The sequence below is a fragment of the Rattus rattus genome, chromosome 1 (assembly GCF_011064425.1).
Source record: "Rattus rattus isolate New Zealand chromosome 1, Rrattus_CSIRO_v1, whole genome shotgun sequence".
Classification (NCBI taxonomy): domain Eukaryota; kingdom Metazoa; phylum Chordata; class Mammalia; order Rodentia; family Muridae; genus Rattus; species Rattus rattus.
This window is the reverse complement of record NC_046154.1, coordinates 69,019,371-69,041,550: the sequence shown is the minus strand read 5'-3', so window position 1 is coordinate 69,041,550 and position 22,180 is coordinate 69,019,371. Positions and strand designations below refer to the sequence as shown.

The following is a 22,180-nucleotide window of genomic DNA, read 5'->3' as shown; positions in this document are numbered from 1 at the left end:
TGAAACGTGAAAAACGAGTTGGCAAAAGCCTTGGAGGAGGAGGAATTCACAGTTCAGGATCACTGGGGGCTGGGGGCTTGTCAGGAAGGCTTTAAGAGGAGGGAATGCAAAGTAGGCCCTCAGTGGAGCTAGGGCTTTAGGAGGGCGGGAAAGTCAGGCACTCCGGACTCCGGACAGTGGAGGCGCCAGCAAAGCACTTGCTGGTCGAGCCTTCTCCGGCCCGGCGCGCACGCGCAGTTCAGCTCGGCTGCCCGCGCTCGGAGCTCGGCCCGCGGGAAGCGGACTAGGGCCCGCGAGCGCCGGACAAGGCGGGAAAAGCTCCGCGCATGCGTATGCTGGCAGGCCCGGCTCCTCAGGATGGGGAAGGGAAGGTGGAGTTTTCAAGCGGGAACTTGACCCGTTAGGCGCCGCGGCTATGGCGGCGCGCTCGCCGTCGCACTCGCCGCCTTCGCCCCTGGCGCGGCGGTCCAGCCGCCGGGCCCTGCGCGTCGGGCGTGGAGCTGAGGTGCACGCTGTGCGCAGCGAGGCCTCGGGTCTGGCGGGCACCGCGAGGGAGGTCGTCGCGGATAAAAGCGACTTACTCTGGAGGGGCGAAGAAGGGTCAGGGGGCCGGCGAGGGTCGGGGCGGCCCGGGGCCGCTCTCGCTCCAGTCGTCAGCGCGCCTGTGGGGTCCTGGTGGCCAGAGGGCCTCTCCTCGGTGGAGGCGAAGGCAACGCGATCGCAGCTGCTGGAGGAAGAGCTGAGCAGCGTAAAGGAGGAGCTGGCCCAGTGTCAGGTATCAGGACTGGCCGCCGGTTTTCCTGTCCATCGCCCTGCCTGGAGGCAGCGCACCCATCGCTGCCTCCCGAGCTCATGCTCGCGGCCAGGTTCACCTAGCGAGCCCTCCCGGGACGTGCCCTCCAGGCTCCACACCCTGCCTCTGCCCACTATCTATCTGTTCTGCAGGCTCTGTCCCGCTGCAGACCCGGGTTTCGATTTGATAGATGCTCTCCAGAGGCTCCTTCCTCAAAGCCCAAGTTCCTGGTGCTGTCTAGTGGTACCCAGTGCCCAGGAGTGGAGTGCATTCATGAGTTGAAAGAAACAGGACCGTGTCAGAAAAACAAAACCCACTGATGGAAGTAGCCCGTTTTTAAATTTCAAACCAACACTTACCCTGTGTTCTTACCTCGTTAAACTTAAGTTCCAAACACAATCACAGTTTTTGAATGCCTTGGGGCCCGGAAGTTCATTCACACTTAGGATGCTCCTTATTTCTTTACTAACTTAGATCCAGCAGACCATGAATGCGAAATACTTCCACATGAGCTTGGCAGAGGACAGCAGTCCTTAGTGCAGTGGCACTCACCTTACTTCCCAGATTAGTTTGAGGCTTTGTGTGTATGGTACTGTGAGCTTGCCTGTCCTTCAGTCCCGAGATTATTATTTTTGGTTTCGCCTTCTTACCACCATCTCCTTAGATTTGGCATTAACCTAATACAGGGTTAGGAAATAAAAAAAAGAATTCATTCAATTAATTACAGGTCTTTAAAAAAAAATCACTGTATTTAGGACACACTAATTAGGAACTGTCAACACCGGAGACAGCTTTGCACGCAGTCTTATCACTTGATTAGTAAAACCTTGAAACTCTCTTATAGTATGCTCTGTTGGGTTCTCTTGCTCCATTTTATAGGCCTTTGCTGTAAAGACAAGAGAATCTTGTTTGACTTGCATATATCTTTAGTTAAGCAGACTGGGGACACTTACCGGAATTTGCCCCTTTCAGTTTCTCATTTTTCTATTTGCTGGCAAAACAGTTAAAGGATGTCTACAGGACAGCGATGAACTAAGGCATTTAGTCTACTGTAAACCTCACCCTTGGGGAATTTAAAGATGTGTGCTCATGCTAAAGGCTTTACTAAGTAACAGTCTAAGGCCCTAACCACATTTCCTATACTGTCTCTCAACTCCCGTATTTATAACCTTAAAGATGAAACTTCCAGTACGGGATCTTGGGCACTCCTGATTTGGAAATGATTGCAATACCTGAGGCAGATGTAAGAAACAGATTACATCCTAATTAGCTTACAATGGCAATTATTGACATTTGATAATATTAGAAGATGATCAGAGACATTTCAGCAATAGATTACAGAAAGGAGGTTGGCAAGATTATAACCAAACCAGGTTCAGGCTCTTAGGGAGACTAAGGGAAAATAATTAAACTCCTAGTTGTTGCATAACAAAGTTAAACCTTCAGAGTTTTTCATGTGAATTCTACTTGTTATTCACCCACAAAGCACAGCACCTGAGAATATCTAGTATCAGTATATTGTTAGAAATTGCCACCTAAAGTAAAAAGTTCACTTCATATCTCAACTTACATGGAACGCATACACAGGCATAGAGCACTTGTATAGGTATATGCAGTGCAGAGAGATTACTTACCATAACAGAATGTCATCAACTCTCAAAAGTTTCTTTAAAAAATACTACTGAGATTCAAATAATCTTTAAGCCCTATACGCAGCTTTGGAAAAAGAACTTTGCTACTGAGTACATTTCCATGAGTAGGGCTTGACTTATTTTAGGTTTTTCTCTAATATTTACCTCACCGTGATTATAAGTTATCAGTGAAGAAGACGTTTGGGTGATTCCATGTATCACTCACAAATGTTTCTCCTCCTATGAGCACCTGATTGTATTATCTAGTTAAGCATTTTCGCATGTGGCCCCAGGTTAGGAAGGGAACTGCATGTAACAGCCAATGGAAAGGCTGATTAAAGGGAGTGAAAAGCAATCTATTGTGTTTACAGGTGGGTGGAGAAGCTTCTAAATGTAGCCTTTTCCTAAGATGCTTTCAGGGCATCTTACTAGGTTTTTATTCCATATTTCCTTTTTAGATAGTACTATCAGCCCATTATTTGTTGCCATGACATCTGTCAAGACTAAATCCTTTTGTGTAGAAGAGTATGTGTGTGTTCATTACCATTTGTAGACTAGCAGATGAAACAAAAAGATGTTGAATTTACAGTGTGTGTGTGTGTGTGTGTGTGTGTGTGTGTGTGTGTGTGAATTTATAGTCAGCCAACAACATTGACTGACTATAAATCAGTTTTGGATGAAAATTATTTAGGGCTTTTAAGTGACAGACATATAGTTTCATTACCAAATCTAATGATCAACTTATGGAAAGCACATGATATTGGGAATCAGAATGTTTGATCAGAGAACTTAGTTGTGTTTTACAAGTACTATTTATCTAGCTATGCTGAAGTCTTGTCCAGTTATTACAAAAAAAAATAACCAAAAAGACTTGGGAATGCACTTCACAGTTGTGTTCTTTACATAGCTAGAAGCTATGTCCAAGAGAGGAATGTTCTTGGCTAATGCCTGGTGTGGGAGGGTCCAGCCCGCCGTGATAAGGACCATCCTTACCCAGGTGTTCCTAGGTTGTTTAGGAAGACATGCTGGCAAGCAAGTTAGCCACTCCTGTGCAACTTCTGCTTTGGTTCCTGCCTCCAGGTTCCTGCCCTGCTTGTATTTCTGCCTTGCTTACCTTTAGGGATAGGCTGTGGTCATACATACAAGCCAAATAAATCAGTTACTCCCCAAAGCTGCTTTTGGTTATGATGTCTTTACCACAGCGATAGAAAGCAAACTAGGGCAGCTGACAAGATGACTTAGTAGGCAAGAGTGCTGCTTATTCCCAGATCCTGCAGTGGAAGGAGAGAAGCAACTCCCAAAAGTTGTTCTGCCCTTGCCTTTCATGCACAACTGTGGCAAAAGCATGTCCCGTTCATATTCATTCACTCACTCACTCACTCACTCACTCACTCACTCACTCACTCACTCTCTTGTCTCTCACTCTTACTCTCTCAATAACACATTAAGTCAAACTTATGCTGACCATGTACTCCTGTGTGTGAGCCTGTCCACTGGAGTGTGGTTGACCTTCCAGGGGACACATGCTTAAAGAAAACTGACTTTCCTTCCCCCCAGAAGCCATCAACTGTCTATAGTGTCTCAAGAAGGGTTATTTTTCCCCTGGTAAGGAAATCTTATTGGAAGATATTGCAAAATAAATGGGGTGGGAAACTGGAGGCAGACAGGAAAATCAGTTTTTTCATGGGGTTTTGTGATCCAGGAAACTGGAAGACAGAGCAGTAGGTGAAGAATAGCTTTTTCTTAGAGTAAGCATACATTGATTCTGGTATTGTCAGCATTTCTACCATAAAAACTGGGTGGGGTGGCAGCACTATCAAATTAGAATGTAGGCTATCAGTGTAAGGAATTTTTAAAATAAGGTTTTCCTACCACACTTAAGTTTTTGTTAGAAATTATTATTTGTTTGTGTGTGTGTGTGTGTGTGTGTGTGTGTGTGTGTGTGTGTGTGTGTGTGTGTGTGTGTGTGTGTACTTTGCCTGCATGCATATCTGTGTATCATGTGTCTGCAATGTGGGCATCAGATGCCCAAGGCCTGGAGTTTTAGATGGTTGTAAGCCACCATGTGGGTTCTGGGCATTGAGCCTCTGTCCTCTAAAAGAGTAACCAGTGCTCTTATCCACTTTGCCATTGCTCCAACCCCTTCCTGCTATACTTTAAAAGGACTCCTTGGTATAGTTATAGACATCATGGTGAAGTACACTTTTTATATTTAAACTTAACATAAACATGATATCTCTTAGGAATACAAAGCAGTGCACTTAACATGCGTTTTGTCTCCTTAAGGCTGACAAAGAATTCGTATGGTCTCTGTGGAAACGTCTTCAGGCAACAAACCCAGATCTTACTCAAACTGTCAGTTTGGTTGTGGAAAGGTGAGCTTTTAAATTATTATTTTTTTCATGAGTGTTGGGTGTGTTGGATTTGTTAATCTTAAGTATAAAGTTTAAAAACTGTCAATACCCCTGAAAGATTAATTTGATTTCCAAGTGACTGTCAAGCATCATCACATCATTGTAATTACTAGATTTATAACAGGAAATGCCAGATACACATAGGGCCTCTTTCACACACACCACATGCACACACACACACACCACACCCCCCCACACACCACATGCACACACACACCACACACACCCCCTCACACACCACATGCACACACACCCCCCTACACACACATACACACCACATGCACACACACACACACCACACACATGGAGGGGGGTGTCTCAAGTAGCCCACACTGACCTCGCACTTGCTGTGTTGCTGTGAATGAGTCTATAATCCCAGTTGGCCTGCCTTTTCCTCCCAAGTGCTGGAGTCTTACTCATATTCTCATATATGAGTAGTTAGCTGGTAAGAGAAATCTATGGCTTAGATACTGCTAAAGGGAGAATATAAGGGATACCCTATTTTGGGGAGTCGTTCCTGTTGCTTGGTTTCGTGCTTGACAGGCTGCCCTGAATGAGAGCTTCCTAAGCTGACTCAGTTTTCCTCATTATGTAACTGCGGCGTGTACTTGAAAACCTGAGATGACTTTGCCAGGGTAGAGGAAGTTGAGGAATAAGTTGAAAGTTTTCATTTATTCTTCAGTATTGCCCTATAGGGATGCTCAGTCATTTAACTGTAGATTATGGTGCCTCTCCATGGTCATTAGAGTGGTGCTGGTTCTCCTCCTCACACATTTAGTATGCAGTAGTCCCCTGATACCTAGCACAGTGATTATCACACTTGCTTTCCTATTAAATGGATTTCATTATGTTTCCTAAATGGGAAGCTAAACATATGGATATCTTTCTGTTCCCCTGTTTCTTTGCTGGAATCAAGCTACTTTAACCTGTGCATCCTTTTATAAAACTTCAGCTGTGCTCTTGTTTGGAGTCCCTAGCCCTGGGGTTATTCTAATATTATATGCTATTTTCGTGTTAAAATCTGTGATACCTGCCGGTCTATGCCTAATTTTACCATTCTTGGTTACTGTAGACCCTAAAATATCGTGTGGCTTGTATGTCTGGTTTATCACTCACTTCCCTTTTGATGGTCAGAATGAAATCCTTTGCTGAAGCTCCCAGGTTGCTTCTTCAGTATACTGAGATGAAATGTTTCCGATTTCTAATTTTAGTGTGAAGCAGTCTAAGTCTTTTTGAAAATTCCTGACTGTTTAATTGGTATTTCTGTGATTTTATTCCTCATTCTTCTTAATATTTTTTCTAACTTAAAAAGCTATCCTCAATTTTGACTTGCCTTGTTGGTTGAGCAGAAATAAATAGTGAAGTAACACTAGGCTACTTTTCCATCCTTTATACTTTCCATTTTATACTTTTAATATACTAATACTTGTATTTGTAGAAAAGTATATATATTATAAATAAATACATATTGGAGGTGTATACTCAAATCCTAAAGCTTTTGGTTGTCAAGATATATAAATATATTTTTAGAGCATGTTGTTTTATAGCTATGATTTTCAAAACATGGTGTATATAATTGTGTATAATTAGTAAGTGTTCTCTAGAGGAACAGAAGTAATAAAATGAATATGTATTTTAAAGGGTTGACTAGACTGTTTTACCCAATGTGAGCAGTATTATCCAACAATGTTTCCACAGTAGAAAGGCCGAGAGCCTGGGAGCAGACAGTCAAAGAGGCTGCTTGTGGAAGCATCACAGGGTGGTACTGAAGGCAGTTGGAAGGCCAAAGAAGCTGGCTTCCCAGATCACTGTGAAACTGCAGGAGCAATGGCAGCCACAGAGTAGGTGGCTGCACTGATCAGAGGAGTGAAGATGAGCAGACAAAAGCAGCAGTTCCCATGGTCCTCTCTATATCTAGGAGGTCTGTAGTCTGGGGGAAGATTTTCTCTACTGACTTAATCTACAATGGGAATACCCTTAAGGTCTTGCCTCTTAGTTCCAGATCAAGTCACATTGACAACTGTGATGGCTAGTCTGGATTGTCAGCTTGGCTGGATCTGGACTTGGGCAGTCTTTGAGGTATTTCTGGATCATATTATTTTAAATGGGAAGACCCACCTTGAAGGTGGGTGGCATATTTTGGTGAAATCCCAGATAAAAGGATACGGAGGAAGAAGAACATTGCTTTTGCCTACTTACATTCACTCTTGTTGGCATATTCTTTGATCTTGTTGCTGCTACGGCTGATTCATTGGCTTTTTAGGTTTTAAACACAGACTGAGGATCAGAAACTCTCTAGGAATCCTCCAGTCCTTTAGTGCCACATTGGCGCTGCAGAGAATCCAGACTCATGGACTGAGAAACTACTGGTTTCTCAGCTTCTACAGTATGATGCAGATGGTGTTGGACAACTCTGACCATATTGTGTAAACCAGTCTAATAAATTCTCATTTAATATGCATATATTGTATCATTTCTGTTTCTCTAGAGAATCCCGATTAATACAACAACTAGGGTGGTTTGAATAGGTTTGGCCCCCATAGACTCATGTGTCTGAATGCTTGACCATAGGGAGTGGCACTATTAGGTGTAGCCTTGTTGAAGGAAGTGTGTCACTATGGAGGCAGACTTCGAGGCCGTATATGCTCAAGCTACACCCAGTGTAGCACACAGGCTCCTTCTGTTGCCTGTGCATCAGGATGTAGAACTCTCAGCTCTTTCTCCAGCACCATGTCTGCCTGCACACTGCCATGCTCCCTACTGTGATGCATAAGTAAGCCAGCTCCAATTAAATGTTTTCCTTTGTAAGACTCACTGTGGTCATGGTGTCTCTTCGCAGCAATGGAAACACGAAGACAACAACTAAGGCTTATGTCACTCAACATATACTTGAAAAATATTTAAAATGCTATTCCTATAGACAAATGCATGCACAATGCATCAAATCTCTAGGGTGAGATTCAAGAGTCTTTCTAAAAATAAACTTTCCAGATAATTCTGATGTTGTAGTTCATAGATCCCACTATGAAATGTCTTAAATTTTGAGTTTTTTTTAAAATTGGAAACTCTGTTAGTGTGGTTTCTCATGTTATGACTGTAAATATTTTCTAGAGAGTCAGCGAGCATATTCACACTCATGTACAAGTGCAAACTCTGTCACTCAACCTGAGTCCGCACATAGAATACAGAAAGTCAATCTATTATTCGACCCTAATGAATTAATTACTATTAATTACACGAATTATGCTCTGCTTAGGAAGGACCATATCTAAACTTCGTTTTGCTTATTAGACCATATTCACCACTGCCCTGAAATTTATAGTTGTCTTTCTCTGTGCTTTTTCTTATAAAGTATTATTACTGAATGTGGTTGGGGTCTAGGCTGGATGCTACCAGTTTCTTGGTTGCTTATTGAAAGAATTGAATAAATGCTTGCACAGATTTGCAAAACAAACATGATAATTTTATGTGTAGCTAAGGGATAGTATAATTTATAGAGAATAATTTATGCTGCTAAGACCAACAGAAGGTCCCACAAGGAGAATATAGTGAAAGAGTTTTTATTTTTGAATGATATATTAAGCCATGCATTCATTTTTCCCACTGTGTCTGTCCCTTCCCATATACCTCTCATTTTCATCATACGCAATTCAACTATATGCATAGGCATAAGATGGTAAGTAAGGGATTGTGTCTAAAAGTTCCCTTCAACAGCACAGTTTGCTTTACATGCATCCAAAACCAGCTTAGGTCACATTGGTCCATCTGTTTGTATTCATTGGGAATACCCTTGAAAAGAGACTGTCTAAATTAGATTATTATTAGGCGTATTGGTTAGAGTTCTGTCTGTGTTGTGTTATTGTTCAGAGACAGGAGCACAGGTAGGCAGATGCAGGTGAAAGTTTGAGGGGCTTCTGGCATTGATAGATGCCTTGCTTGGCGAGGGGTATGTGTGTGTGCAGACTACATGCAAGTTTGGAGTAGGCTGCCAAGGACATTGCAAGAACCAGGAGTGAGCACTGGATTTCCAGTGCATTCAGTAACAGGTCAGCCATCTATAAGTGCTCAACTCTGACCCTGAGCAGCTGGCCAGGAAGTGAGAAAAAAAAAACCTCATTCTTTTCTATCTCAGTACTCAAAATTCTCCTCATTACTTTGTAGTGTTTTTCATTCTAAACTCTAGGGTTCAGAGTCCCTGGCCCTTCCACAATATAAACTCCTAATTGTATCTTACTTATGAAACATCTATGGCTTATCCCACTCCCACTTCCTACCCAGAGTGAGGAAACTGCTATTCTCCTCAGGTGACGACACTTGTCGTATGCCAAGACAGGATTATAATGATTATCGTAAGACATGACTTCTAACAATGTGTGTAGCTCCCGTAGTCCCATTAACTTGTCATTCAGAAAATGACCCTGCTTTAGTCAGCAGATCCTTCACGAGAGGATAACTGGAAGGAGATCAGCTGGAGAACACCAAAAGCCACTGCTTCTACCCAGGGCCGCTATAGCTAGGAAGACGACGTAGGTGATGGAGGAACTGAGCCCTAAGTCTAAGGAAACAAAAGTGATATTGTACTATGTCGTCTACGCTTAGAAAAAGACATTCACCTAGCAAGCGCAAGGCCCTGGGTTCGGTCCCCAGCTCTGGAAGAAAAAAAAAAAAAAGACATTCACTGTCTTGAAGGGATTCCATAAAGGGACACCCTGGGAACATAGACCCTGTTCTTTCATCTTCTGGGGAATCCTTTCGGAAGTACCAGGTCAAAAGTTCCCCATTTTCTCTCTCCCTCCACTCCCCTCCTGACTCATTGAAGATTATCATGGGAAACTACCCCTGCTGTTCTGCCTGACTCTCCTGGAAGGTATTGCGTCAACCATTAATAAAAGTTTGTGGCATCTTATTGTATTTTAACATTGCCTGACTCTAATAGAAATTGATACACAGAGAGTTGGTTCCTAGATGACTATGACTGTATTTAACATTGTCCTTCAGTTAAATATTACCTGTAAAAGACACAGAAAAATGAGCCGAGGTTCTGTTTGTGAAGGCATGCCTAGTCCTCTGCCAAGATACTTCCGTTTACCAAGGAACCAGGGAAACCCAAAAGAGGTAAATGCCTAATATTGTAGATAATCTAATCCCTAGAGATGCATGTCTTTGAGCAGAAACCCCTCAACATATCATCAAGTCAATAGCTATGAATATTGCCAGATTGTATCTGGGGCATATAACAGTAATTTTGTGATATATTACAGACATGTGCAGTAGAAATGGCTCTGTGACTGAATACATCAATTAGGACAAAGAAGCGAAGCATGTTCAATATGTCCCTTAATAAGCAGACTCCACAAAAAGAAGCTTTCAACAATAGCTAGGACCCTTGAAGACATTCCCTCATGTGGTCCACTGTCAATCAATCTGTACTGTCAGTTTCCTCTAAATGGCACCTCAACTGAACCAGTACACTGCATTTTATTTGAAATTTTCAACTTTATAAATAAAATTTTTACTTCAAAATTACAAATTTGTTTTTTTCTTTTGAAAGTAATCTTAAATAGAATAACTTTTTAATCTTTCTGATTATTTTTAAACATCTTTTGTTTGTTAACATTATCTTTGTTTCTTAAAATATTGTTGTTTGTCTGTAATTTCACACATGATTGCAGTGTATTAAGGTCATGTCCTACCCCATCTCCTCTAACTCCTTTTGACACCGACTTTGTCTTTCCAGCTTCACCATCTCCACCTCTGCTCCTGTCCCTTCCTCCTCGTCGTCTTCCTTTTCTTCGTGAGTCTGTGTTAGCCCAAAGCAGAGGCACTATGCCACGAGATAGGGATGGGCAGCAGAGTGGAGTCCTTACTTCTTACTGTACCATGGCTGGACTTGACAGAAGTATGAGTTTTTGCAATAGATGAGAAATATGGAGACTTCCTCCTGGGAAGGACAGGGACCTGTCCTTGGCTTGCAGCTAAGGTATGTTTCCCATGCTGCTGAGCTGGAATGACAAGGGAGGGAACTGTCTTGATGCAGATATTTTTATTTTGCATTTAATTTTCTTAAATACATGCCCCAGGACTGTTATGTTTCACTAATTTCACTAGGAAGTATTAAAGGAACTTTCCTTTTTTTAAAAAAAAATAATGGGTTTATTTTTATTTTCTGGGCATTGATGTTTTGCCTGCATATATGTCTATGTAAGGGTATCTGATCCCCTGGAGCTGGAGTTACAGACAGTTGTGAGCTATCCTGTGGGTGCTTGTGGGGCCACACCACCAGACAGAAAACCTGGTAAGGTCAAGCAGATTCAGGAACTCTAGCAATTCTCATAATTGAGAATGGTAGGCATCTAAATCTATTCCTGACCATGTTCCTGTCCTGAAACATGTGACCATGACACCCCATTGAGAAGACTGTGACAACCAATCACATAGTGCACACCTGAAGTCCTCCCACATGCAGATGAGGCATCCCCAACGTCTAAGACTGAGCCAATAGACAGCATCTGCCTCTAGAACCTAACCCACTCCCAAATGTTTATAAGGTCCTACCCACAAGGAATAAAGTGCACGAGTCACCAGAGATCTTCTGAGAGTCTGTCTTACTGAGCTGTAACATTCCAGGGAAGAGTTTTTATTCCTGAAGCTTTCATTGCTGAACCTAGACCAGGCCCAGCTGGGTGTGCAAACCTAACTGCAACCACTTTCTGCTCTGTGGCCTAGACCTGGGCCCATAGCTGCCTGCTGCATCTCACTGCCTGACACCAACTTGGGGCCACTGCAGTCTTGGAAGAGGCCCAGAAGCCCACTTTACTTCAGCTTCCCCTTGGAGAGCTTTAACTCTTTGGCCTCTCCAGCCAGACCAGAGTCCTGTGGATCCCCATGGACAACACCTGATATGCAGACCGGCAGCTGCTGGGACTAGAACCTGGGCCCTCTAGAAGATCAGCCAGTGCTCCAGCACCTTGAGGAACTTTTAATACTGTAATGTCCAGAGTTCATCACTTTTTTGTTTGTTATTTTAAACTGTTAAATCTTAGATAATTTTTGATTCAGCAGTACATGACCAAAGCACTTAGACCAAAAGTTATAGACAATTGTAATATTAAGCTATACTGGCTGAGGCTGTAACGCAGCAGTAGAATGATTGCTTAGCATGTACAGGGTCCTAGATATAATACTTAGTACTGCTAACACACACACACACACACACACACACACACACACACACACACACACACACATACATACATGCACACACACACACTCACACACACACACACACACTCTCACACACCCACACACACACACACACACACACACACACACATACACACCCACACACCTAACACAACCCCTACACCACACACGCACACACACATCCACACACACTCACACACACGCATACACACACACGCATACACACACACACATACACACACACACACACACACACACACACACACACACACACACACACACACACACACACCAGGCTCTACATACAACTCCTACCAGCAACACAAGAAGGTTCCTATTTGTGCTACATTCTAGATATAACATATTTTTAGACTTTTGTTATTTTACACTTCTGAAAGATAAGAAAGTATCTTGGAATAGTAACGTGCATTTCTTTTACTTTATATACCCTAGGTTTGGGGGTCCATGTTCTACCATGCTGTGGACTTTTTCTTACATCTTTCTGTACCCATTGCCTTTGGCATTTCTAATTCATGTCCTGTGGAGCCTTTCAAATTTAGTATGTTGTGTCTAGAGCTTAACTGCGTCCTTTTGGAGTTACTTTACCACTTCACTTTCTCACTGCCACAGACAGGCCATTTTCTTCCTTCCCTCTGAATTTCACATCTTGAGGGTAATCTTTGATACCTTTTAGCCTCTTTTCTAACAGAAAATCAATTCTCAAGTTCAGTCCCTTTTTCCTTTGCAGTGTCACTCAAACCTAGAAATTCTTCTTTGTCCTTGACTTCTAAATCCTTCATCTTGGCTCTGACTGCCTCAGCTGGGAACATCATACTGATTTCTTTTTCAAAATCAGTCTGTTTTGCACCTTCACTTTGAAATAAAACAAGATTGTAAGACAATAAATGGGGAACACTGTGAAATTCAGACTAGAAGTAGTCAGTAAGTGCCTAGAAGACACCAAATGTTGCAAAGAGAACAACTTTGGGTGCTGGGATGAGTACATACGTGGCCATATTAAACAGTGTGGACAAGTATTAACTGAATGCCACTTGTCAGTCACTGCTTAGTGAGAGGAAAGAAGTTCTGCATTTAGCCATTAATGCTATCAGAGGGAAAGCATTTGTAGAAATGGAAAATTTGCAATGGAGTTTGATAAACATTATGGATAGAATATTTATATTATTATGATTTTTGATTTCTAGAGATATACAGTAGCCTTAAAAGGCTATTTTAAATAGTTAGAAGTTTATTATATCATTGAAATCAACTTTTGATTTCCTTAATAATAATAACATGGTACAAGCACCAAATATTACATATGTTATACTTTCCTTACATGTTGTAGAAAGTAGAATTTCTTACTGGTTGTAGGTTGTACTGGTGAGTTCTTATTGTTACTTGACACAACTGAAAGTTATCTGGGAATAACTAACTTCAGTTTAGGAATTGTCAAGATCAGATTGGCCCATGACCATATCTGTGAGAAATTTTTACTGATATTGATGTGGGAATGTCTATTCCCCAGCCCACCATAGGAGGCACCATACTTAGGTAGGTGGGTCTGAGTTTACAAGAAAGTGACTGAGCATGAGCCAGTCAGTGTCATTCCTTCATGGTTCTGCTCCAGTTCTTGATTGAATTCATACCTTGCTTTCTTTCCCTCAGTGATGAACTGTGACCAGGAAGTGAAAGCAACCCTTTTCTTTCTTAAGTTTTTTGTGTGCATGGTGTTTAGCACAGAAAGGAAACTAGAACATAGGTATTTGAGGCCCTTTTTTTTCTTTTAAAATAAGTGATTGCTACAAAGCACAATATAGATAATGACATTTTAATTAGGTCTGTAGTCTGTCTAATAAATAGTCTGATGTCTCCTTTGACTGAATCCTTGTTGCCCTTGTATCACCAAAGAGTCCTCACCCCAACCAGCTTGTCTTCTACGACCTATCAAAGACCATGTGGAACTGGGGCAGGAGTTAGTGGTGACGAATCTCTGGTGAGGGAAGGTCTTATGACATATTCCCTCATCCTGTGAAGGAATGTCAACAGCCACTGATGTCAGCCTAACTACCAATGCGTTCTCTTTATTCCTTTGCTATGACAACAGGCCAAGGTATGCTCCAGATTACCTCAGCAACTCTACTTCTTGTTGGCTGATGGTCCTGTCATGTTCTAGGGGAATACTGCACAATTAGCTTAGTAGGTTCTTTGTTAACTTGATACTTTATGTTTTAAGGTATTTGTTGAATAGGTATCATATACAACTGTGATGGTTTAATTTTGGTTTTCAGCTTGGTTGGATCTGGATCAACTAAGAGATACTCCCATGGATGGGTCTGTAAGAATATTTCCTGGAAGGATTTAACTGAGGGAAGGGTAACCCTCCTCCAGAATGGGCAGCACCTGCCAATGGCAACTTCCATACAAGTAGGCTAGGCTGAGAGAAGAGTCAGTGCCGCTTTTGCCTGCCTGCTTTTGTTTCCTGCTGGCGAGTGCACCTATTCATATGCTCTGGATGCTGCTGCTTCCGTTCTCGGATGACACTGATTCCAGTAAATCCCCTTTGTATTATATGTTCATTCTACTTATTCTACTCCTGTTCTAGAGCAGTGGTTCTCAACATGTGGGTCATGATCCCTTTGGATATTGAATGACCCTTTCACAGGGTAACCTAAGACAAGTGGAAAACACACATATTTACATTATGATTCATAACAGTAGCAGAATTACAGTATGAAGTAGCAATGAAAATTATTTTATGGTCAGGAGTCACCACAGCACGAGGAACATGAGGAATTGTGTTAAAGGGTCCCAGCATTAGGAAGGTTGAGAACCACTGCTCTAGAAGAACCTTAATAGAATAACCACATTGTCATTTTTCTTGTTATACTCTATAAATTGTTTATGATTATTATTTTCTTATTTTGATTTCCTTATTTGAACCTCATTTTAGTTTGAGTCAGGGTCTTGGTATTCAACTTGTAACACTTCTCCTGCTGTAGCCTTTAAGTGTTGGGCTAATATGCTTGCATCTTTATTGATAAGGATTATGACTGGGTGCAGGGTACAGTGGGGTATGGTAATTTACAGTGGGATAGGGTGATAATCTCCCCCTACCGTGTGTGTGTGTGTGTGTGTGTGTGTGTGTGTGTGTGTGTGTGTGTGTGCGCGCGCGCGCGCGTTGTGTTGAGAGCAATAGCTCTTTCAGAAGATGAGGTGAACTACAACGGGTAAAGGATTAGTACAAGCATGTTCGGAATGCACACTCAACTGCCTTAGTTTGCCACCCACTGTCATCCTTTCTTAAAAAGGAATTTTAGAACTTAGGCAATGCTTAAACTGATGGAAAAGACAGCCTATCAATGTGTGTCAACTCTTTTGTTGTTTTAACTGACTTCTGGTACATTATTTTGAAAGAACCCATGTTTCTAAGTATATAATTTGAAATTAAATATTGAACTAGAAACAAAATTATGGCTGGTGGCAATATCAAATAATTTTTTACATTTTCTTTGATAATTTTATGTCTTATGTTTACTTTAATCCATTTTGAGTTAAAATTTAAATATATGCATTTTTATTTTATGTGTTAGTGTTTGTCTACATGTATGTATGTGTATCACATGTGTTTCTGGTGTCCATGAAGACCAGCAGAGGGCGTTGGGACCCCTGGAAGTAGAGTTACAGATGCTTATGGAATAACAAGTGGTCTGAGAGTGGAGCCTGGGTCCTGTGCAACAGCAGTACGTGCTCCTAAGCACCCAGCCTCGCTCAGCCCCTCTCTTTAAGTTGATTATTGTGTGTGTGAGATCAAGGTCCAATTTTATTTTTAAAGAACGTTATTATTAATGTATGTATGTATGATGTGGGGTGGGCCTGGAAAGCCTAAAGACAACTTGAGTTGTTGCCTTTCTGCCTCACGTTGGCTCTTCTTCAGGGCTACACAAGCACTTCTACACAGAGTGACCTTACCAAGCCACACTTGATTCTTAAGTTTTGGAATGTGTAATCTGTCCATCACAGTTTAAGAGTTTACTCTTTTTGCATCATGTATCTTTGTTAATAACTAATTGATGGTTTGTTTACGGATGGATTTACTTCCGTGTTCACTGTTGTGTGCACTGGTCTGTGGGTCTGTGCTTATGCCAGCAACTTACTACTTTGATTACTATAACTCCGTGACTGAATTAGAAACAGGACGTGTGATCACTGCAGCTCTGCTTTTCTTACCCAAGAGTACTGTTCTGTGTATGAACCTTGTTGACTACTTTTTATTTTTAAATTTAAAAATCTCATTGTCCCTCTCGGAAGGTCGATCTTGCAACCGTAGCTCGCTTTGGTTGGTGTGCACATTTAAAAAATACCCACTCTTCTGGTTCCATGATAGCTTTTGTATTTCTTCAGTGTGTTCTTCACTGCTCTCCAGTTTTCCGCTCTATCTTCTTGGTTAAGCTTATTCCTAGGTGTTTATATTCTTTTCTTGTATTCAGCAGGTTTGCTTGCAGAGCAATGCTCCCAGATATCCTTCTATGGCTAATGTCTGTGTTTATACTGAGAACCTGATAGCAGGTCCATGAGGGTGCCTCTGCTTAAGGCTCAGGCATTCCTGGGGAGCTGCTGCTCTTCAGCTCCCGAGAGAAGGCTGAGTGAGCTGCAGCTGTTGTCTGTGGAACATGCAGCAGCAGTAGGTGTGCTACTCACCATCAGGAGCACACCTTTTCCCTGGACCTCGTTATACCTAGGCCGCCTTGAAACCTGTTGTCCTCTCAGTTGATCCTTCCTAGAAACTCACTCATAGACCTGGCCAGAGTCTCTAGTTTATTCTAGCTCTCATCAAGTTGACCCAGTCAAGATTATCCATTACAGTAATATTTTAAATGAGGTTGCTTACAATTCTTTCTTAGAGGTTATGCTGATAAGCTACACACACACACACACACACACACACACACACACACACAGACACACACACACACAGACACACACACACACACACAGACACATACACACACGCACACACACAGTCTTCTGAAATTTTATTGATTCATTGATTTTTGAAGTAATTTTTCAGGAGACTGGAGTTCTCTCTAAGTAGACATATGCCATCTGCAAATAGAATATTCCACTTAGTTCTTTTCTATTTGAATGTATTTCTCTTCCTGTCTAAATGCTCAGGCTATTGATATCAGTAGTCTATTAAACAGAAGTAGCAAGCATGTGTCTTTGTATTATTCTGGATCTTACAAGAAAGCTTTCTGTGTTTTTCCATTTATTGGTTAGCTCTGCTAATGTCATATGGGATTTATACTGTAGAACAGTGGTTCTCAATTTTCCTAGTGCTGTGACCTTTTAATCTATTACCTCATGTTGGGGTGACCCCCAACCATAATTTTTCTTCACTACTTCCTATCTTGTAATTTTGCTGATGTTTTTCTACTGTTATAAATCATAATAAATACCTGTGTTTTCTAATGATCTTAGGTGACCTTGTGAAATGATCATTCCACCCTAAAAGGGTTCTCTACCTATAGGTTAAGAACTGTTCATGTAGAAGACCTTCTACTTACATTCATTGTTTTGGTTGTAGATTTTTTTAATAATGAAAAAGCCATTTGTAGAGAACCTTTTATGTGCTGGGATGCTCCTTCATACTTTAATATGGTGTATCATCTGTGTCGATCTATTCTTATCCTGAGGGTAAACATCCTATGTTTGTAATCCTTATAATGTGATTGAACCTAGGATTTGGTTGATAGCTTTTGTATCTGTGTGTAGTTTATCTGTTTGTTTTGCCTGGTTTTGTCATCAGGGCAAGGTTAAGTAAGCTTGGAACCATTCTTTACTTATCTTTGGAAGAGTTTGAGAAATGTCAGTATCAACTATTCTTAAATTGTCTTGTGGACACACTCAAACTAATAGAAGAAAAACTAGGGAAGCATCTGGAACACATGGGCACTGGAAAAAATTTCCTGAACAAAACACCAATGGCTTATGCTCTAAGATCAAGAATCGACAAATGGGATCTCATAAAACTACAAAGCTTCTGTAAGGCAAAGGACACTGTGGTCAGGACAAAACGGCAACCAACAGATTGGGAAAAGATCTTTACCAATCCTACAACAGATAGAGGCCTTATATCCAAAATATACAAAGAACTCAAAAAGTTAGACCGCAGGGAGACAAATAACCCTATTAAAAAATGGGGTTCAGAGCTAAACAAAGAATTCACAGCTGAGGAATGCCGAATGGCTGAGAAACACCTAAAGAAATGTTCAACATCTTTAGTCATCAGGGAAATGCAAATCAAAACAACCCTGAGATTTCACCTCACACCAGTGAGAATGGCTAAGATCAAAAACTCAGGTGACAGCAAATGCTGGCGAGGATGCGGAGAAAGAGGAACACTCCTCCATTGTTGGTGGGGTTGCAGACTGGTACAACCATTCTGGAAATCAGTCTGGAGGTTTCTCAGAAAATTGGACATTGAACTGCCTGAGGATCCAGCTATACCTCTCTTGGGCATATACCCAAAAGATGCCCCAACATATAAAAAGACCGTGCTCCACTATGTTCATCCAGCCTTATTTATAATAGCCAGAAGCTGGAAAGAACCCAGATGCCCTTCAACAGAGGAATGGATACAGAAAATGTGGTACATCTACACAATGGAATATTACTCAGCTATCAAAAAACAACGAGTTTATGAAATTATTGGGCAAATGGTTGGAACTGGAAAATATCATCCTGGTGAAACTAACCCAATCACAGAAAAGACATACATGGTATGCACTCATTGATACGTGTTTATTAGCCCAAATGCTTGAATTACCCTAGATGCCTAGAACAAATGAAACTCAAGGCGGATGATCAAAATGTGAAGGCTTCACTCCTTCTTTAAAAAGGGAACAAGAATACCCTTGGCAGGAAGAGAGGCAAAAGATTAAAACAGAGACTGAAGGAACACCCATTCAGAGCCTGCCCCACATGTGGCCCATACATATAGAGCCACCCAATTAGACAAGATGGATGAAGCAAAAAAGTGCAGACCGACAGGGCAGGATGTAGATCGATCCTGAGAGACACAGCCAGAATACAGCAAATACAGGCGAATGCCAGCAGCAAACCACTGAACTGAGAAGCAGGACCCCCGTTGAAGGAATCAGAGAATGAACTGGAAAGAGCTTGAAGGGGCTTGAGACCCCCATATGTACAACAATGCCAAGCAACCAGAGCTTCCAGGGACTAAGCCACTACCTAAAGACTATACATGGACTGACCCTGGACTCTGACCTCATAGGTAGCAATGAATATCCTAGTAAGAGCACCAGTGGAAGGGGAAGCCCTGGGTCCTGCTAAGACTGAACCCCCAGTGAACTAGACTGTCGGGGGGAGGGCAGCAATGGGGGGAGGGAGGGGAGGGGAACACCCATAAGGAAGGGGGGGAGGGAAGGGGATGTTTGCCTGGAAACTGGGAAAGGGAATAACACTTGAAATGTACATAAGAAATACTCAAGTTAATAAAAAAAAAAAAAAAAAGAAAATGTAAAAAAAAAATTGTCTTGTGGATAAAGCTCTTTTCTTGGAATTGTGGGGGTTTTGGTTGCTAATTTAATTTCTCTAGATTTAAATATTCATATTCCATATTTCTCCAGGACTCAATTTTGGCAGGCTAAATGCAATAAGGATTTATCTGATTTTTTCTAGGTTATCAAATTTGATGATAGATAACTTCACAGTAGTTCCTTGTCATCCTTGGGTTGTACGAGATATAAATTATGTTTCTCCCTTCATTTTTGATTTACCTATATGGTTCTTTTCTGTCTGTGCATTAATTTTCTGTGTGTACATTAATTATTTAGCAAGCCTCCATCTTTATCCTGTTTTGCTTTTTTTCTTTTAGTTTTAATGTTAGGGTTTGGTTTGTTTGAATTTTTATTTGATTTCTTCTTGACTTACTTTGATTGTCCAGGACAATGTCCTTTACTTTTCTCATGTTTGTGGCCTTTCCAGGTTTCCTTTACTTTCAGTTCTAGTCTTATTCTACTGTAACCAGAATTCATACTTTAATTCAGTAAGAGTTGTTCTTTGTTCTAATATATGTTCTATGCTGCAGAACATTTTGTGAGAGATGAGTTCATACTCGTTGCAGTTGGATAGCTGGTTTTGGATATTCCTTTTGGATCATGTTATTAACCTATTCAATTTCTATGTTGTTACTGTTATTGAAAATGAAACATTGATATCTTTTATTATTTTTTTTTCATTTTCTGTTTTCTCTTTAAAAACCTGTCAATATTGCTTTATAGATGCAGTGGTGGGCCCATGAGCATTTATAGTTTATTCTAATGATGAATTGACCCTTTATCCTTAGTAATTGTCTGGTCTTGTTTGGTTGGGTTTTTTTTTAAGCATGTGGAATATATCATTCATATTACCATTTTGATCATTGGATTATAAAGTGTTAGCTGAAGACACTTTAAGGTTTAACTTGGTGTGATGGTTTGCATATGTTTGGGCCCAGGGAGTGGCACTATTAGAAGCTGTGGTCTTGTTGGAGGAAGTGTGTCACTGTGGGGGTGGGCTTGGAGACCCTCCTCCTTGCTGCCTGAGGATGCTCCGTCTGTTCCTGGCTTCCTTAGGATGAAGATGTAGAACTCTCAGCCCCATGCCTGCCTGGATGTTGCCATGTTCCTGCCTTGATGATAATGGACTGAACCCCTGAACCTGTAAGCTAGCCCCAATTAAATGTTGTCCTTTATAAAATTTGCATGGGTTATGGTGTCTGTTCATAGCAATAAAATCCTAAGACACTTGTGTACCTTTGTGTTTTCTGGAGTTTGGATGTAGAGGTGTATGTGGTACAACTGCAGCTCTCAGATTGACTCTTGTGGTGCTTTGAATGCACATGACCCCACAGGCTCATAAGGAGTGGCATTCTTTGAAAGGATTAGGACGTGTGGCCTTCTCCGAGTAGCTATAGCTTCGCTATAATGGGTGTGACTTTGTTGCAGTAGGTTTGGCCTTCTTGGAGGAAGTGTGTCAATGGGGCTGGCCCTTGAGGTTTCAGAAGCACAGTGCAAATTTGGAACTCTCAGCTACCTCTCCAGCACCATGTGTGCCTGTGTGGCGCCATGCTTCCGGTCATGATGGTAATGGAGTAAACCTCTGAACTGTAAGCCAGCCTCTAAGATGCTTTCCTTTATAAGAGTTGCTGTGGTCATGGTGTGTCATCACAGCATGTGTGATTGGGAGTAAATGTTCTTGTTTTGAGATTGCAATGGTTGCTGGGGACTCAGTAGTAAAAATTACAGGGGTCTTTCTTGCCTGTGTTGCTAGAAACTCCTGATGCCTGCATTATGATCAAAACTGCAAGGGGTCTATAGCTTTATCTATAGTGAGGAAGGTTGCTAATAGGCTGCCAGAGTATTCTACAGACTAGGGTATTGGAGACCCGTTAAATATGCTGTATGGGTGACCATGATCAGCAATTTGGTCTTAGGACTGGTTATGTGTTCAGAAATCCTCCAAGAAGCTATCCCCTCTTTTTTTGTTCTTCTGGATTGTAGCGCACTGAAAACTTCTTTTTCGTTTTTATTTATGTGTGCACGTGCATCACAGGAGCATGCAGAGGTTAGAAGAGGGTGTCAGGTCCCTGGACTGGAGTTATGAGCACTTGTGACTACCATGTGGGTAATGGGAAATGAACCTGGATCTTCGGCAAGAATGTTTACCCACTGAGCTACCAGCTCTTTCTATAGTTCCTACAGTGTTCTTAACTAAAGTCCTAAAAAGATTTAGTTCATAACTGAATTATGTGGATGTAGAAAGAGTAGGGTGACAGAGTCATGCACATGTAATTTCCGGTGCCTGTGGAGACCAGGGGAGCTTGAGTTCTAGGCAGTTGTAAGCCATCTGAGGTGGGTACTGGGAATCAAACTCAGATCTCTGGAAGGATCTGCAAGCACTGTGGCCTAGTAATCAGTCTGCTCAGCTCAGATTGCATCCTTGAGCCTTTCTAGAGCTACAGTGTTTATGAATAGCATTTACATTACCTTTTTATAGGAGCATGAGGTTTGTTACTTTAGTTATCCTGCAGTATGCTGGTTTTAAATTACATATTAAAAGGATAAAAATTTTGA

At 41.5% G+C, this 22,180-nt stretch overlaps 1 protein-coding gene across 1 annotated transcript in view; it reads left to right on the top strand.

The window, feature by feature from the left end:
- Window positions 1-357: 357 nt before the first annotated feature.
- The window catches only part of Cntln (centlein), a 253,142-nt gene continuing 231,319 nt past the window's right edge, over window positions 358-22,180 (top strand). Inside the window, exons 1-2 of the mRNA XM_032902276.1 lie at window positions 358-775; window positions 4,711-4,799. Of these exons, the coding sequence (XP_032758167.1) occupies window positions 416-775; window positions 4,711-4,799 (449 nt within the window). The 5' untranslated portion in view covers window positions 358-415. The remainder of the gene's footprint in view (window positions 776-4,710; window positions 4,800-22,180) is intronic.